The sequence below is a fragment of the Lactuca sativa genome, chromosome 8, assembly GCF_002870075.4.
Source record: "Lactuca sativa cultivar Salinas chromosome 8, Lsat_Salinas_v11, whole genome shotgun sequence".
Lineage (NCBI taxonomy): Eukaryota > Viridiplantae > Streptophyta > Magnoliopsida > Asterales > Asteraceae > Lactuca > Lactuca sativa.
The window spans coordinates 190,949,175-190,963,138 of NC_056630.2; the positions used below are offsets into that span (position 1 = coordinate 190,949,175).

At 30.6% G+C, this 13,964-nt stretch overlaps 1 protein-coding gene and 1 long non-coding RNA gene across 4 annotated transcripts; one reads left to right on the top strand and one right to left on the bottom strand.

The window, feature by feature from the left end:
* Positions 1 to 1,895: 1,895 nt before the first annotated feature.
* On the top strand, positions 1,896 to 3,763 carry LOC122195550 (uncharacterized). Its single transcript, XR_008225653.1, has 3 exons — positions 1,896 to 3,012; positions 3,198 to 3,282; positions 3,437 to 3,763. It is a non-coding gene; the product is annotated as an uncharacterized LOC122195550 (long non-coding RNA).
* A 1,987-nt stretch (positions 3,764 to 5,750) lies between these two features.
* Positions 5,751 to 9,540, bottom strand: LOC111882423 (butanoate--CoA ligase AAE1). Of its 3 annotated transcripts, none has more exons than XM_042897824.2 (4): positions 9,401 to 9,540; positions 9,226 to 9,287; positions 8,432 to 8,794; positions 5,751 to 7,016 (listed from the first exon to the last, which is right to left on the bottom strand). In XM_042897824.2, the coding sequence occupies exons 1-4, from the start codon at positions 9,405 to 9,407 to the stop codon at positions 5,928 to 5,930; spliced, it is 1,521 nt and encodes a 506-aa protein (XP_042753758.1). In that variant the 5' UTR covers positions 9,408 to 9,540; the 3' UTR covers positions 5,751 to 5,927. The 3 variants fall into 3 exon arrangements, with proteins under 3 accessions (XP_042753758.1, XP_023734559.2, XP_052623032.1); XM_023878791.3 differs by having other exon boundaries at positions 9,226 to 9,296; XM_052767072.1 differs by lacking the exon at positions 9,401 to 9,540 and having other exon boundaries at positions 9,226 to 9,376.
* Positions 9,541 to 13,964: the final 4,424 nt, after the last annotated feature.

The window sequence follows — 13,964 nt, forward strand, 5'->3', positions numbered from 1 at the left end:
TCTTTAACTTTTTTTGCATTCAGATCTTTCCTATGGTTTGATTTTATTGCGTTTTCTGTCTCTTATATACATAGAGTTAGCGACCAAATGTGCAATTTTAACCAAATCATAGGGACGAAAAGCGTAACAAAATCAAACCAAATGGACGATCCGAGTGCAAAATAAAAATTAGGGATCAAACGTGTAATTTTAACCAAACCACATAAACAATTTTAGTAATTTACTATTTTAAAAACAATCAAGACATGTTAAATCAAATTTAGCAAGGAAGTTACTAAACTATATCGCATTGTCACCAACTTCGATTTGTGAACCTGCTGCTCACAAAATTACTCATGGGTGTCCCTCCTAAAGAATAAACTTTTTAGAATAACTCATCTCAATTTAAACCATGACCCACAAACTCAAGATCAACCAACTAAAGAGCTGCCAATTGAGTATCCTTATACACGTAGTATTCTACTTATACACCTGATTATATGCGGTCTAATCTGTTTGATCTAAACTAGAAACTGTAGGCACAACACATATTATGAGATTTAATTTTTAACCAGGTACAATCGATTCATACATAGCTTATACTTCAACCTACAACAAGTAATGTATAATCCAAATCTACTTATGACTGAAATTCCAAATGAATTTGGAGATGCATAAACTTTTTTCGAAAAAAGTCTTAAACAAAAGGTTGTTGGGTTCTCATGAATATATGGGTTCTAAAATGATCCTAACCCTATATATATATATATATATATATATATATATATATATATATATATATATATATATATATATATATATTGTAGATCTGATCCGGAAATCACAGATCTGAAATCGACTTGAGTTTGTACATGTAATAATTGATAGTTTATCGATGGTCAGAGATGGCGACGGTACACCGGAGAAGAGCTAACGACTATTCATGATCTTAAATATGGGGCCGACAGTGACAAGATCGCCATCGGCGGTGGTGGGGGTGGCGGCGGTGGTGAGGTCGCCGACGGCGGTGGTGACTGTGATAATATTCATCAAAGGTGGTTGAAGGAGACGAGAGAGTTTTTTTTTGTTCTTTGGCTAATTATGAAATAATCGTATTTGATCCAAAGTTATTGAATAAGTTTTACAGACCATTATGTATTTTGTCTTTTTTTGATTTATATAAATATTATTTTATAATTTTAATTAAAACAATTGTGTTTTTCAAATTTGTTTTCAAATGTTCTCGATTAAACGCTCCTATATATATATATATATATATATATATATATATATATATATATATATATATATATATATATATATATATATATATATATATATATATATATATATATATATATATATATATATATATATATATATATATATATATATATAGGAAAGTGCCGTTCAAAAAAATGAAAAGTAAAAAAAAATACGTAAACTATAGGACTTTCTATTTTAAGTTAGATATAAAATCAAATTTAATATATAATTGTTTAATAGTTAATATAATATGTTGGCTGTCATTTCAATTTGGGTTTTAATGAAATGGTGGTTTTGACCATTTAATTAGGTGCCAATAGCAACACCCCAAACTGTCGTCTTCTTTATGGAACTGGTAACTATTTTCTATATTCTTCTATTAGTAATTAATTTATAATTTAATTGATTTTAACTAACAATTAAGGAGTTTTTGTTAAGTCAAAAGAATATATGCATATTATTATTATTATTATTATTATTATTATTATTATTATTATTATCGGAAAACTTAAACTACAAACACAATGCTTATGTTCTCGACCTATTTAAAAAAAAATAAAAAATTTAGTGGCTTAACATTTTTGTTCATTTACTGCACGAACTGAAAAGAGAATTGATGTTTATCATGCTACAGTTGGTCCAATTGATTATAATAAGGTACCATTCTTAAGTCTATATATATGTTTTAATTATGATTTTTTCTGATTCCTTAGTTTTTATATATCATATCCATTACAGACAAGTAATATTCAATACTTAAAGTTGTATATAATATATTATGCTCATTCTAGCTGCCTATGTCACAGTTAAGGTACAATTTACTTCCTTTTCTTCTATTTTGTGTGATTTTTTTTTGTATTAATTATTTAATTATTCATAATTCTATAGGTAGTAATAACTCTTGGAGAATTACAGTCAATTGGAGACCTATATGACATCCATACAATAGTAACATTGTTTCTCATTGGAATTGCATCTGTTACCCCTACACTTATAACCAAAAAGAAAGAATCATTATAATTTGATGATAAAGTTTCAAACCAACCCCTCTCGAGCATCCAACTCTGTACAAAATTACAAATTTACCCTCCATTTGCACCTGGGGTTTTGTTGGGATTCAATGGTTGGTGCTTCAGATGTTGGAGAGGCACAAACAGATATAGAAGGGTAAAACGGTAAAAAGTTTAAGATGGAGCTTACTCCTTTATGTTAATAATCCTGGTAGAAAGAGAATCCTGTAAGAGATGGATTCTATTTTATGAAATGTGATCAAGGGTTCAAAGATTAAATTTTGATATATAATGAGTTAATTAATTATATTCGTAATGTTTAAGGTCTGTTATGACTGGGGCAAAGGTGCTGAAAATCATAAAAATTTTGTTATTAATGTTACAGGAGTCTGAGGTTAAAGGGAAACCTCGCATTGGAACAAGTGGAAGGAAGTGAATAATGTTGTTTTCTATTTCTAGATTGTAAATGTAAGGAGGTAAATCAATTTGTGCAGTTTTGCATCGATTCTTAGACGCATGTAGTAGACAATGAGGTTTGGCCTTTTTTTCTTTTCTAATATTTGTGGTCAATTGGTTTTTTGATTATGCTTTTGACTGTTTGTGATTTTTTAATTTGTGATTTCTCAAATTTCTTTTTTCTTGAATATGTGTTCTTCAGAAGCAAGCTATTGACAATTAACTGAGATAAAGAAGCAAGACTTAGAGTTTCAGACAAGAATATTGAAGAATGCAACTCTTCACAACGACTGAAAGCAAGGTATTCATTTCCATCTTTTTTTTTTTTTTTTTAATTTCTTTTTTAGTACTACTGTACTAGCAGTTCTTGAAATTGTTTTTTGATTATCAATGTTTGAATTTTTGTTTTCACAACAATCAAACATAATTCATGCATTGATTTGAGATTGATCTATCATAGTTACATTACTTTCTTTGATCAAACAGAGTTATCTTTTCAGACTGGATTCAGTAGTTTTCTAGACACGATTATGGATGAGCCAAAATTAGTGATGATTTTACCTTTTCGCAGGTAACTTATCTCCAATTTATCTAAATTAGCATTTAGCTTCATATCATTCTCTCTTTTTTTTTTTTTTTTTTTTTTCATTTTCTACAACCACTTCTTCGTCTTTTAACTTCATATATAATATTTCCTTATTACGTCCTTTTTGGTTGTATGACAGTGCAGAAGCACTTAGAGAGAAGAAGAGATTGCCTGAAAAGGCAACGATAAATTCAACAGACGAGAAAGAAAAAGAGTTAAGTGTTTCTTTATTAAAAATACAGGTTGGATTCATTCCTAAAGCCTCCAAACATCTCTGAGATGTCAGTCATAACAAATTAATCCTTTATTTCATTATTTCCATTCATGTATCATAACATTTTGATTTGACCTTCTTTTTTTTGGACTTTTGACTTTGATGACTTATTAATGGAGGAAATAGATGTTGGGGAGGGTAATAGTTGTTGGATGGAAAGAAATGAAAATGTACTACCATGATTTGTTTAATTCGATACATCTGAACTTGTGTTTTTTCTTTAGCGTATCCAATCCCGCAAAGCGGGTTTCTTCCCTAGTTATAGCTAATTATAATCTATTTGATAAAGCTCTTTAAACTTTGTAATATTTTAGTGGATTGGTTATCGGCTTCCTCCGTCCGTGGTTTTTTCCCCATTTGAGTTTTCGACGTAAATCTCCGTGTCTCCCTGATTTAGTGCTTTACGTAGTATTTTTCATTGTAGACGATTGATTGTAGTTTGATATATTAGTCGTATTCCACTTGAACTAATATTGTTCTTGTGATTTGGATTTTTGGGTTGTTTGATGCATTAGAGTTTTTTCATTTTACTGGATCTTACCCCCTTTGTTTTCTACTACCATCCAGGGGCAGAAAGGTCAGTAAGCAACAAAAATTACTTAACACCAACTAATGATGAGAGCTTGTGGGGCTGGGGGCACAACTGTCTATTACCAAATTCACCACTCCTGACAAAACAAAGTTTTAAATGAGCATCAAAAATAATTTCGTATCTTCCATATCTTCCAGGGAAAAAATGTCATTAATCACCGAAGTAATTAAGCTTTTATCCACATTAGCCAACATCTAAGTTAATAAAATCAGTTTCAATCAAATTCATGATATGCAACATCTAGGGACAGAAAATATCTTTAATCGCCCAACTTGTTCATATAAGAAAACACACATATTTGATCCTCGGTATTCTAGCAACCATTAAGCACTTCAACATCACTCGAGAACTAATACTTTTTTATATAATAGAAAAAAGTATAAGTATATTTATAAAGCTTTTAGATGGCAATAGTATACTTTGCTTGCGAGTTTGTCCATTATATGACACGAGTTTGTCCATTATATCTATATGACACAGAGAATGACATCACAATGGCATTGGTCGGATGCTGTTGTCTAATAGAAAAGAAAGTAAATGAAAAACAAAGAGAGGGACAAACAGAGATGGGGCGCATACAAAAGAATACGTATAAAAAGCTGAAATCCCACCTTTTACAGAGAGAAAGATATAAACGCCAAATTTTTGATTTTTTGAAGCCGAGTTTTATTAAATAGATCTACTCTAATACTAAAGTTCCCCGCCTGGGTCATGATGACTTCGCTGGCGACTATAAATGGTAGTAGTCATGGTGACACTTAGGATTTATGGAGGGCAGCGACTGACGTTGTAGGATGGTGGTGGAAAACCTTAAAATTTAGAGTGACTAAGTTACAGAGAGGTGAGAGCGTTCTTCAAACCTTAAAATTGAGAAATATGATATATATTGGTTGAGTTGACACGACTAAGGTTTCTTGCTGAGAGAGAAAGAAGAAGCCTTGAGAGTAACAATTTAAGTGGTGCCACGGTTGGTTGATGGAAGAACGAAGTCAATGGGCTTATGGTGGTTAAAAAGAGAAGAGCCATGAGGTTGTGGTGGATTTCATGGATGAAATCCGAAAAGATGAGGATTTGAATAATTTAATTAGTCTCTAAGTTAAAAGAGTCCTCAATTTTTTTTTGCACAAACTTGGAGAATTTTCATTTGAAAAAATCTTCATCTTTCAACAGTATGCTTGGTTTTTGGATAGAGTTCTATGTTAGTTATGTAATATAGTTTTTTTTATACTAAAAGAGTAGGTTCTGTTGTCATATGTCCATTTTCTGTTCATCAAAGAATTTTGTTTTCTTGTCCAAAGTATAATGTAAGCTACGATTACTTACATTTGGCATTAATCTGGTTTTCTATTTCTGTAACATTACCTTCAACAAATATTCAATAAAGTCGCACACATATCAAGGACTTGAATTTTGTAAGTACACACCCACAAAAGAATAATTTTCCCCACTTTCCGTGACGAAATTTTGGTCACTAGTATCCTAAAGTCTAGTCTCTATCCATTAAAAAAAACAGTGAATTTAAATCAAACAAATATTTATTCACATGAATTTTATGAATTCACTTTGTGTTTTCATCCGCATAAAAGATATGATTGGACTTATATATCCTTTATTATAATTATAATTTTAACCGAAGAGAGATGGAGAGAAAATATATGATATAAGAGTCAAACCACATTTTTAAGTGGCACAAATATAAATATCATCTCCCGTTAAGATTAGATGGATTATTTATAAAGACTATTACATGATAACTTACTACAACTACGAGGGTCTAGTTTTTGGTAAGAAAAAAGTGCCACCGAGATTTTTCGCCTTCTCCTTCAACAAAAACTTTTGAACCTTAGCACTCAAATTTCGTGGCAAATCTTCAAAAATAACCGTCATAGGTGCCATATAATGTGGTATACGATCTCGGAAATAATCAATAATTTCATTAGCGTCAACATGAACACCTTCCTTCAACTTGACAAATGCACATGGAGTTTGGCCCCAGTGCTCATCGGGCTTTGCAACAACTTCAACCTCGAGAACAGCAGGATGACTATAAATCACAGTTTCTACCTGAATCATTGATATATTTTCACCACCAGATATTACAATGTTATTGGAATGATCCATTACTTGTATACCCCCGTTTCGATGTTCAATAGGAAGATCTCCACTTCGATTCCATCCTCCCTCAAAAGCCTCTTTGGTTGCTTTGGTAATAGTAGGAGCTCCGCACATATAATGCGAGACATTATGAATCACTATATTATCAAATATTTCTTTAGGAGTTACAGATCGTAGGCAAACATTAGTGCCACCAACTATAGCCAAGCCCCACGTGAAGCTCCATCCATTACACTGAAACATAGGCAACGTCCACAGGTATGTAGGCATCTCTATCATACCATGTATGAACATTGAGGAAAGCGAAGTAAGATAAGCTCCTCGGTGGCTACAAATAACGCCTTCTGGGCTTGATGTGGTTCCATAGGTATAATTTAAACTGATGGGGTCACATTCATGATGTGGTCGGACTATAGAGAATTCAGCAACTCCATCTTCCAGAAAGCTCTCATAATCATGTTTACGTATATGTTTGAAGGGACGGCGGTAGTTGGGTTCGGATATTACAATAATGAGTGGGGCTTTTGAGTGTGTGTTCTTGAGAAGATTAACAGCTTCCGTAGCAATTTGCTGTAGCTGGTAATCAACAAAGAGAATCTTGGGTTTGGAATGATTGAGAAGGGTTGAGAGCATATTCGGATCTAGACGTATATCAAATGGGCAAATGGTTGCTCCAGCCATGGGAATGGCAAAATGAAGTTCTAGCATTGCAGGGACATTTGGTGCTAGTGTCGCTACCTGCATTCCACCGTAAATACGATTATCTTAGGTGACAGTGTCAAGATACGAATCTAATCAATTGACTAAATATATAGCAAATATAATTATTTCACCTTCTTTTTTGTTAAATATACATTAGATTTTGTAATAAAAAGATTCGTGCTCGCCAACATGAGATTCACATTATATATGAAGGAAAATTAAGAAACTCGATTGCAAAGCAATTAATAAATTCTACTAATACTTGCCAAACCTTATTGCTACCAAATGTACATTTAACCAAATGTACCAAAAACCTTATTGCTACCACGCTCGAGGAATGTTGTCACAGAAACCATACTTCATTAGAAACCATACTTCATAGGCACCAGAACATTTTTTGGTTGTGTGTCACACAAAAGGAGTGGTGGCATAATTTTTTTAATCAATTCAATTTAAATACAAATTTTAATTTTAATAAAAACATAACATTTTATTACTTAAAAATTTAAAAACATTACATTGCATTACTTAAAAAAAACGTAACATGACATTAAAAAAATCCAACAATTTTAAAAAGAACACATCATCAAACAGTTAAAAACTTACAAAAAAAAACTAGAAAAAAGATGAAAGTTTTTGAGAAAAAAGTTGGTGAAAGATAAAAAAAAATATATGAGTGAAGTTTTATAAAAATGATAGGTATTATATATAGGAAAAATTGACAAAAAATTGAATTTAAAAAAAATAACCATTCAAACGGTCAAAAAATCACCAACCAATCAAAAATCATAGCCTCTACCGATGCGTGGCTAAACCGCACATAAAACCGCATAAGAGGGTGTTATTCTACTTTGTCAAGCTTGATGAGTTGGAAAGTGTGTTACAAAGGGGTTGAAGGTGTTACCGGAGACATTAATGTATTTTAAGATTAGGTTATAAGACATAATTTTTTTAAAGGTTTATATTATTTTTAGTTACTAAACTTTTCTGAATGTTTTATTTTTGTTAGTATACTTTATTTAAGTTGATATTGATCATTGAACTTGTTTATTTTTAGTCATTTTCGTCACTCTAACAAGTGATAGTCGGTATATAACATTGTCAAAGTTATAATTAGTAATCTGTTTTCTATCTACAGTGGATGAAGTTTTAAAAGCCTTGATTTAATAATATTAGCCCACCCTATTTAATTATATTACCATTTATTTCTTGTTTCATGTGCATTATTTAGATTCATTACAACATAATTGACTTCACAAATGGAAATTAGCAACGGAAAAATATGCTGTAATAGCAACGGTATATCTCCCATAAAAATTGATATGCGATTTTTAAAATCATCTGTGATGGATGTGAGACGAAATGATTAAATAGCATAAAATTAAAGTGGTATTCGTTGCTTAGTGTGATCATTTCTTCATCTTATAAACAAAATGTACAAGATTACTTACAACATCTCCACGAGAAACCCCGAAATTGTTTAGAGCCGATGCAAGCTTCATACACCTACGATGTGTTTCTTCCCATGTATACTTGATGGATCCATAAATGATGGAGATCCTTTTGCTATAAACTAGAGCTGCTCGATCCAAGAAACTAATAGGTGTTAAAGGAACATAATTTGCAGAGCACAAGACAATCCCTTTCAATGGTTTCCATGATTCATGCTGTAATTCCTCCATAGTTCCAGCCAAAAGGGAACTTTTAGCTGAGCTCTCACATCGGAACTTGCTGTAATGCTTTGCAGTTTTGTGGGAACCTCGGTACAACCTCGTGTTTGACTTCATGATCATGTTCATAGTGATAGTGGTATCCTGGTAGGAACAACGTTTGGGTTGTGACCTTAGCGAGTTTCAATATCAGAAAGTAAATATCTCGTTTTTACATATCTTATTTCTTAGCCGGGTCATGGTTTTACAAAATGGACTTTTCTATGTTGAAATTGTGATTCTCATCATAGACAAAGGTAGTGATAATCAAGAAACGCTAATATGGACTTGGGATCATTTATCACGATTCACGAAATTTGTTTGAGGTTAATACAACAGAACATGGCAACGCCGAAATGATCGAGGCATAAATTTTAAGTGATTAAGTCATAACAAAATCATTGAAAAGATTGTGGTTAATTTTAGATAAATCTTAGTCCAAATGTAGGATAAAAAGTTCGTATAAATGACAAAGGAAAAGAGTATACCAGTTATGTGAGCTAAATGTTCATAGTCTTTCATGTTATGTATTATACCTTATGCAAAAGCGCACGGAATTCGTCAAAGACATTGTAGTTTAATGTTCTAAGCTTCAAACCTGCAAGACCTAAATAATCATATACTACGAAAATCATGTTATTCAATATAAATAAAGTCTTGCTGTTAAGAATAAAAATAGTACGTACATGAAATATGAAACATAAATCATACCTTCCATTATATTGTATAACTCGAAATTAAACTTTAAAGAAAGGCTAGTGAAAAATTTACAAAAAACTATATGTATTATTGAATAAAAGACTTTTAGATGCACTAAAACGTGAAATGGGTATTTGAGATAACTTAGACAGATAGGCTTCACCAAATTTGCAATAGAAAAGCAATGCCAAGGCTTATACTTATATTAAAATGTTCTGAGTACCACAGATAAGGATGTGGACTAATTAAGTATGATTGGTTTGACTTCAAAAAGGTAGTAATAAATGTCCATCTTTCACCACCTATAACTCCATAGTGGTAGTAACTAATATATATATATATATATATATATATATATATATATATATATATATATATATATATATATATATATATATATATATATATATATAACCAAGATCAAATAACAAAGAAAATTTTGATAGGAAAAAAGAAATTTTTTATACACATATTTTTTTAACAAACCAACAAAATAAATCATTATACGATTCAAATATAAGAAATTATATATATATATATATATATATATATATATATATATATATATATATATATATATATAACTTCTTACTTTCCTATCAAAATAATTTTTGATATTTGATGTTGGTTATATATATATATATATATATATATATATATATATATATATATATATATATATATATATGTATATATTATAATGTGATTCATATCTATTGTGTGATCGTCAAGATAATTCTGTACCAACAGATAAAAAAAAAAATGAATGGCTACGATTTTAGTGTCTATAATATTACAATTGAATAACATATATACAATATAGTCACACAAATTTGACTGTAAGCGTAGTTTCGTCAATTAAACTAAATTTTAAAAAATGAAAATTTTGAATTTTAACATATAATCAATACTCTTAGATTTGAAAATCTGACTTTCAAATTAAATTTCTTAATTTCGGATATTCCGACAGAATATCTTGATGAGTATGGTGTGTATTCTTAAAGAATATGCTTATGAATATGAAATCAATTTTTACTTTTAAAAGAAAATAAATAAAACCATTTTTGGTAGAATGTAACACATGAAAACATTTTTAAAACTAATAACATATCAAATACTTACATTCTATGAACTAGTCTACATCAAAAGACTGAATAATCATAAAAGGATTAACGATTTTTATTATGCATTCTTAAAGAATAAGACAAAAAAAGCTTTATTAAATTAAAATTCATAAATAAATAATAAGACACATTGTCATTCAAATGTCATTTTTGAATAATAACAACATTTTTTAACTATCATAATTTGGTCTATTCTAAAAGAATATGTGTATAATATCTTTTGAAAGAATATGTTGAAATTATATTCTAAAAGAATATGGTGAAGCATTCTAAAAGAGTATGTTGATGATGTAATCCTAATTTTCATCATCCTTGATTCCAAACTTGCAATTCCATTCCCACGATGAAACCATTCCGAGACACCTGATTCACATTTAAAAAATGACAAATGCTCATTTTAATATATTAACCCGTGACCATAAACTACTATTAGTCACATGTTTTTTTGTTTGTCATGACTATTGTTGACTTTTGGTGACATGTAATATATTAAACCGTGTCCGTAAATTATGTTTGGTCACACGGTTTTTGTTTTTCATTACTATTATTAACTTTTACAGACACATAAGAGGCTAAACTGTGACAATTGTTGACTTTTAATCACACTTGTTTTGTTTGTCATGATTATTGTTGAACTACTCAAAACCATTCATATGTAAAATATTTAATAATTAACATCATGTTTTATACTATAATAAACAACTTAAATTAATAAATAAAATTCAACATTCACATTAGAATTCACATACACATTCACATTCACATATAAAAAGTATGTTGACATCAACAATTTGATATATCATTACAAGAAGTTATAATGTTTACTATTATATACATCCAAAAGAACTCTTTAGCAACACAGCCCAGTTCCATGTCTCTTTAAACGTTGTCCTTTCATATCTATCTTGATAGAAAAAATACCATATAATAGTTTGTTTCAAGCACACAAAATGTTTAGACTACATACACATACAACTATTTTGCATATAACTTTTGTATCTAAACCAATGTGAAATAAGAGAAATGGATCAAAATTATGGCATCCATTGAGTTATTTATTATTGTACTGAAAAAAAAATCTAATCGATTATAACAATGTACTTTAATGGCTTACCAATATGGATAATATACTTTACTACTAGAAGCAGTAATATTTCAAAAGGGGATTAAGAGATGACATGTAAGCTTCCATGAGTACATTAAGGTCACAACTAGCATTTTAGCTAGGAAATTCTGTTTTCATGTAAACATCAACTATTGTAAGACTTGTACTCTAAGAAGATATCATACTTTATGCTAAATTGAAATCATCCATTTGAATCAAAACTTCTTAGTGAAGTTCAAAACCTAATACAATACATCTCATATATTCAACTATGGGTCTAAAACCCTAAAAATCTCGGTTCAAAATTATTATAGACTAGGATCCTCATATTGGGCCTAATGGGCCAATAAACTTTCAAATTGGGTAATTTGGGCCAAGGAACCCTATTTGGGCTCTAATTGGACCCACAGTCATCAAGCTAAAGTATTTTGGGCCATGTTGGGCCTAAAATGACTCACTTCATTTTTATTGGCCTTAATAGACCATAGATGTTTTCTTGAACCTAAATGGTCCTAAAACCTATTATGTTCACTCTTTTGGGTTGTAAACCCCTAAGAGGGCCCGATGGGCCGAAAACTTCCACCTTGGACCTTGTAGTTTCAAGTATATTCAATTCTAGCACTATATTTCTCCTCACACTATCCCATTCTCGGCCCAATTAAAAAAAAAAAGAAATGAAATATGGAGACATATTAAGATCATGACACCTCATTAATATCCTTCATGCAATTAAGCTTAATACACTTAATGTAATTACCTAATCCCATACTTCCATTCAAGGTTTTCCCTCTCATTCTCTCTTCTTCTTAACTCTTGGTCAAAGAGTGTCTCACCACTCTCATTTTCTTTCATTTCAACTCCACCAAAAAGCTCTCTAGAGCATCAAGAATTCACTCACCATATCTCTAAATTTTCAAGTGTGTCTTATGAAAGATCAAGAACTCTTCTTCAAAACTCATCACTTTTGGTAAGTTCTTGTTTGACTTTATGGTTTAACTTTAAGTTTACACCAAAAATCTCTTCTTAACCCACAACATTTCATGATCTATGCTCTTAGAACTTCATAGATCTCGAAAATCTTCTCAGGAACACATCAACGGCCGAGATCTTCTCATTTCCTCACCAAAAACCAAAAACTTCAAAGCAATGTGAGTTCATGCCCCTTATTTTTTAGTTTTACTTTGTTTTGGGGGAGAATACAAGTTGTTTTGTGTAAATCTATGTGTGTATGCATGATTTTGTGTGTGTTTTTGTTATATATGTGTTTATGTGTTGCCAACTTCTTGAACTTAAAGATCTACTAAAAGATGATGATATTTGTATAACATTACACTTATTTGAACTTATCTTACAAGAAAACGGTTTAAAATACATATAAGTTACTTAAAGCTAAGAAAAACTTCATAAAAGGGGCTAAAAGTGACAAAATGACAAATGAATGGGTTATTCGTGTAACTCACGGCTAGTACGGGGTTTAAAAGGATTTTTTTGCTAAACATGGCTAATTTCGACATTTGAGACCTTATAGGGACTAAAAATGTAATAGTTTTCATAAATGGGCCTTATTTGGGCCTCTCACGGTTTTAGGCCCAAAAATTGTAATTTTTGATCTTTTGTGAGCTTAAATGTCATTTTCAAGAAAGTTGTGCCAAAAATACAAATTTTTGATAAAAGGGGTTCAAGCTGTGAAATTATAAAAATTTGGGCCAAAAAGATGAAATTATCTATTATGGGCCGAAAATACATATTTTTATAAAAATCAAGCCAAAAATGATATTTTTGACAAGAGTGAGTTAAAAATGTTATTTTTACAAAAACTAGCCTTAAATGCAAGTTTTTTCCAAAAAGGGGACTAAAATGCTATTTTTACCAAAAAGGGCCTTAATTGTAAATTTTTGGCTTAATGGGCCAAAAATGTCATTTTTACAAAAAGTGGGCCTTTTATGCCATTGTGGTAAATAATGGAATTAAAACAAGCAATAATATAACAAATGGGCTAATTTTGTCTTTCTTATATTATTGGGCCTTAGTGACCCGTTTATATGCTTGATAGGTCATGAATATACTTTATAAGTTTATTGGGCCTCATTGACCCATTAACATGCTTGACGGACCTTGTATACTCTTTGCATGCTATTTGGGCTTGTAAATACCTTACATGTGAAATGCGCCTTAGTTGTAAGGTATTCATTAACATGCTTGACGGACCTTGTATACTCTTTGCATGCTATTTGGGCTTGTAAATACCTTACATGTGAAATGCGCCTTAGTTGTCCTTTTACATATATTTTGGGCCCAGGTTATATAATCTCATTCCTTATGAGCCTAGAAATGATTTACATGTTTA

What these genes read in the sequence shown, in the direction of transcription:
- LOC111882423 (XM_052767072.1), bottom strand. Translation starts at nt 9,324, where the DNA reads ATGATTTTCGTAGTATATGATTATTTAGGTCTTGCAGGTTTGAAGCTT. An exon ending in TCCGTGCGCTTTTGCATAAG is followed by an intron (nt 8,795 to 9,225) that starts GTATAATACATA and finishes TGTTCCTACCAG; the next exon opens with GATACCACTATCACTATGAA. An exon ending in GGGTTTCTCGTGGAGATGTT is followed by an intron (nt 7,017 to 8,431) that starts GTAAGTAATCTT and finishes GGTGGAATGCAG; the next exon opens with GTAGCGACACTAGCACCAAA.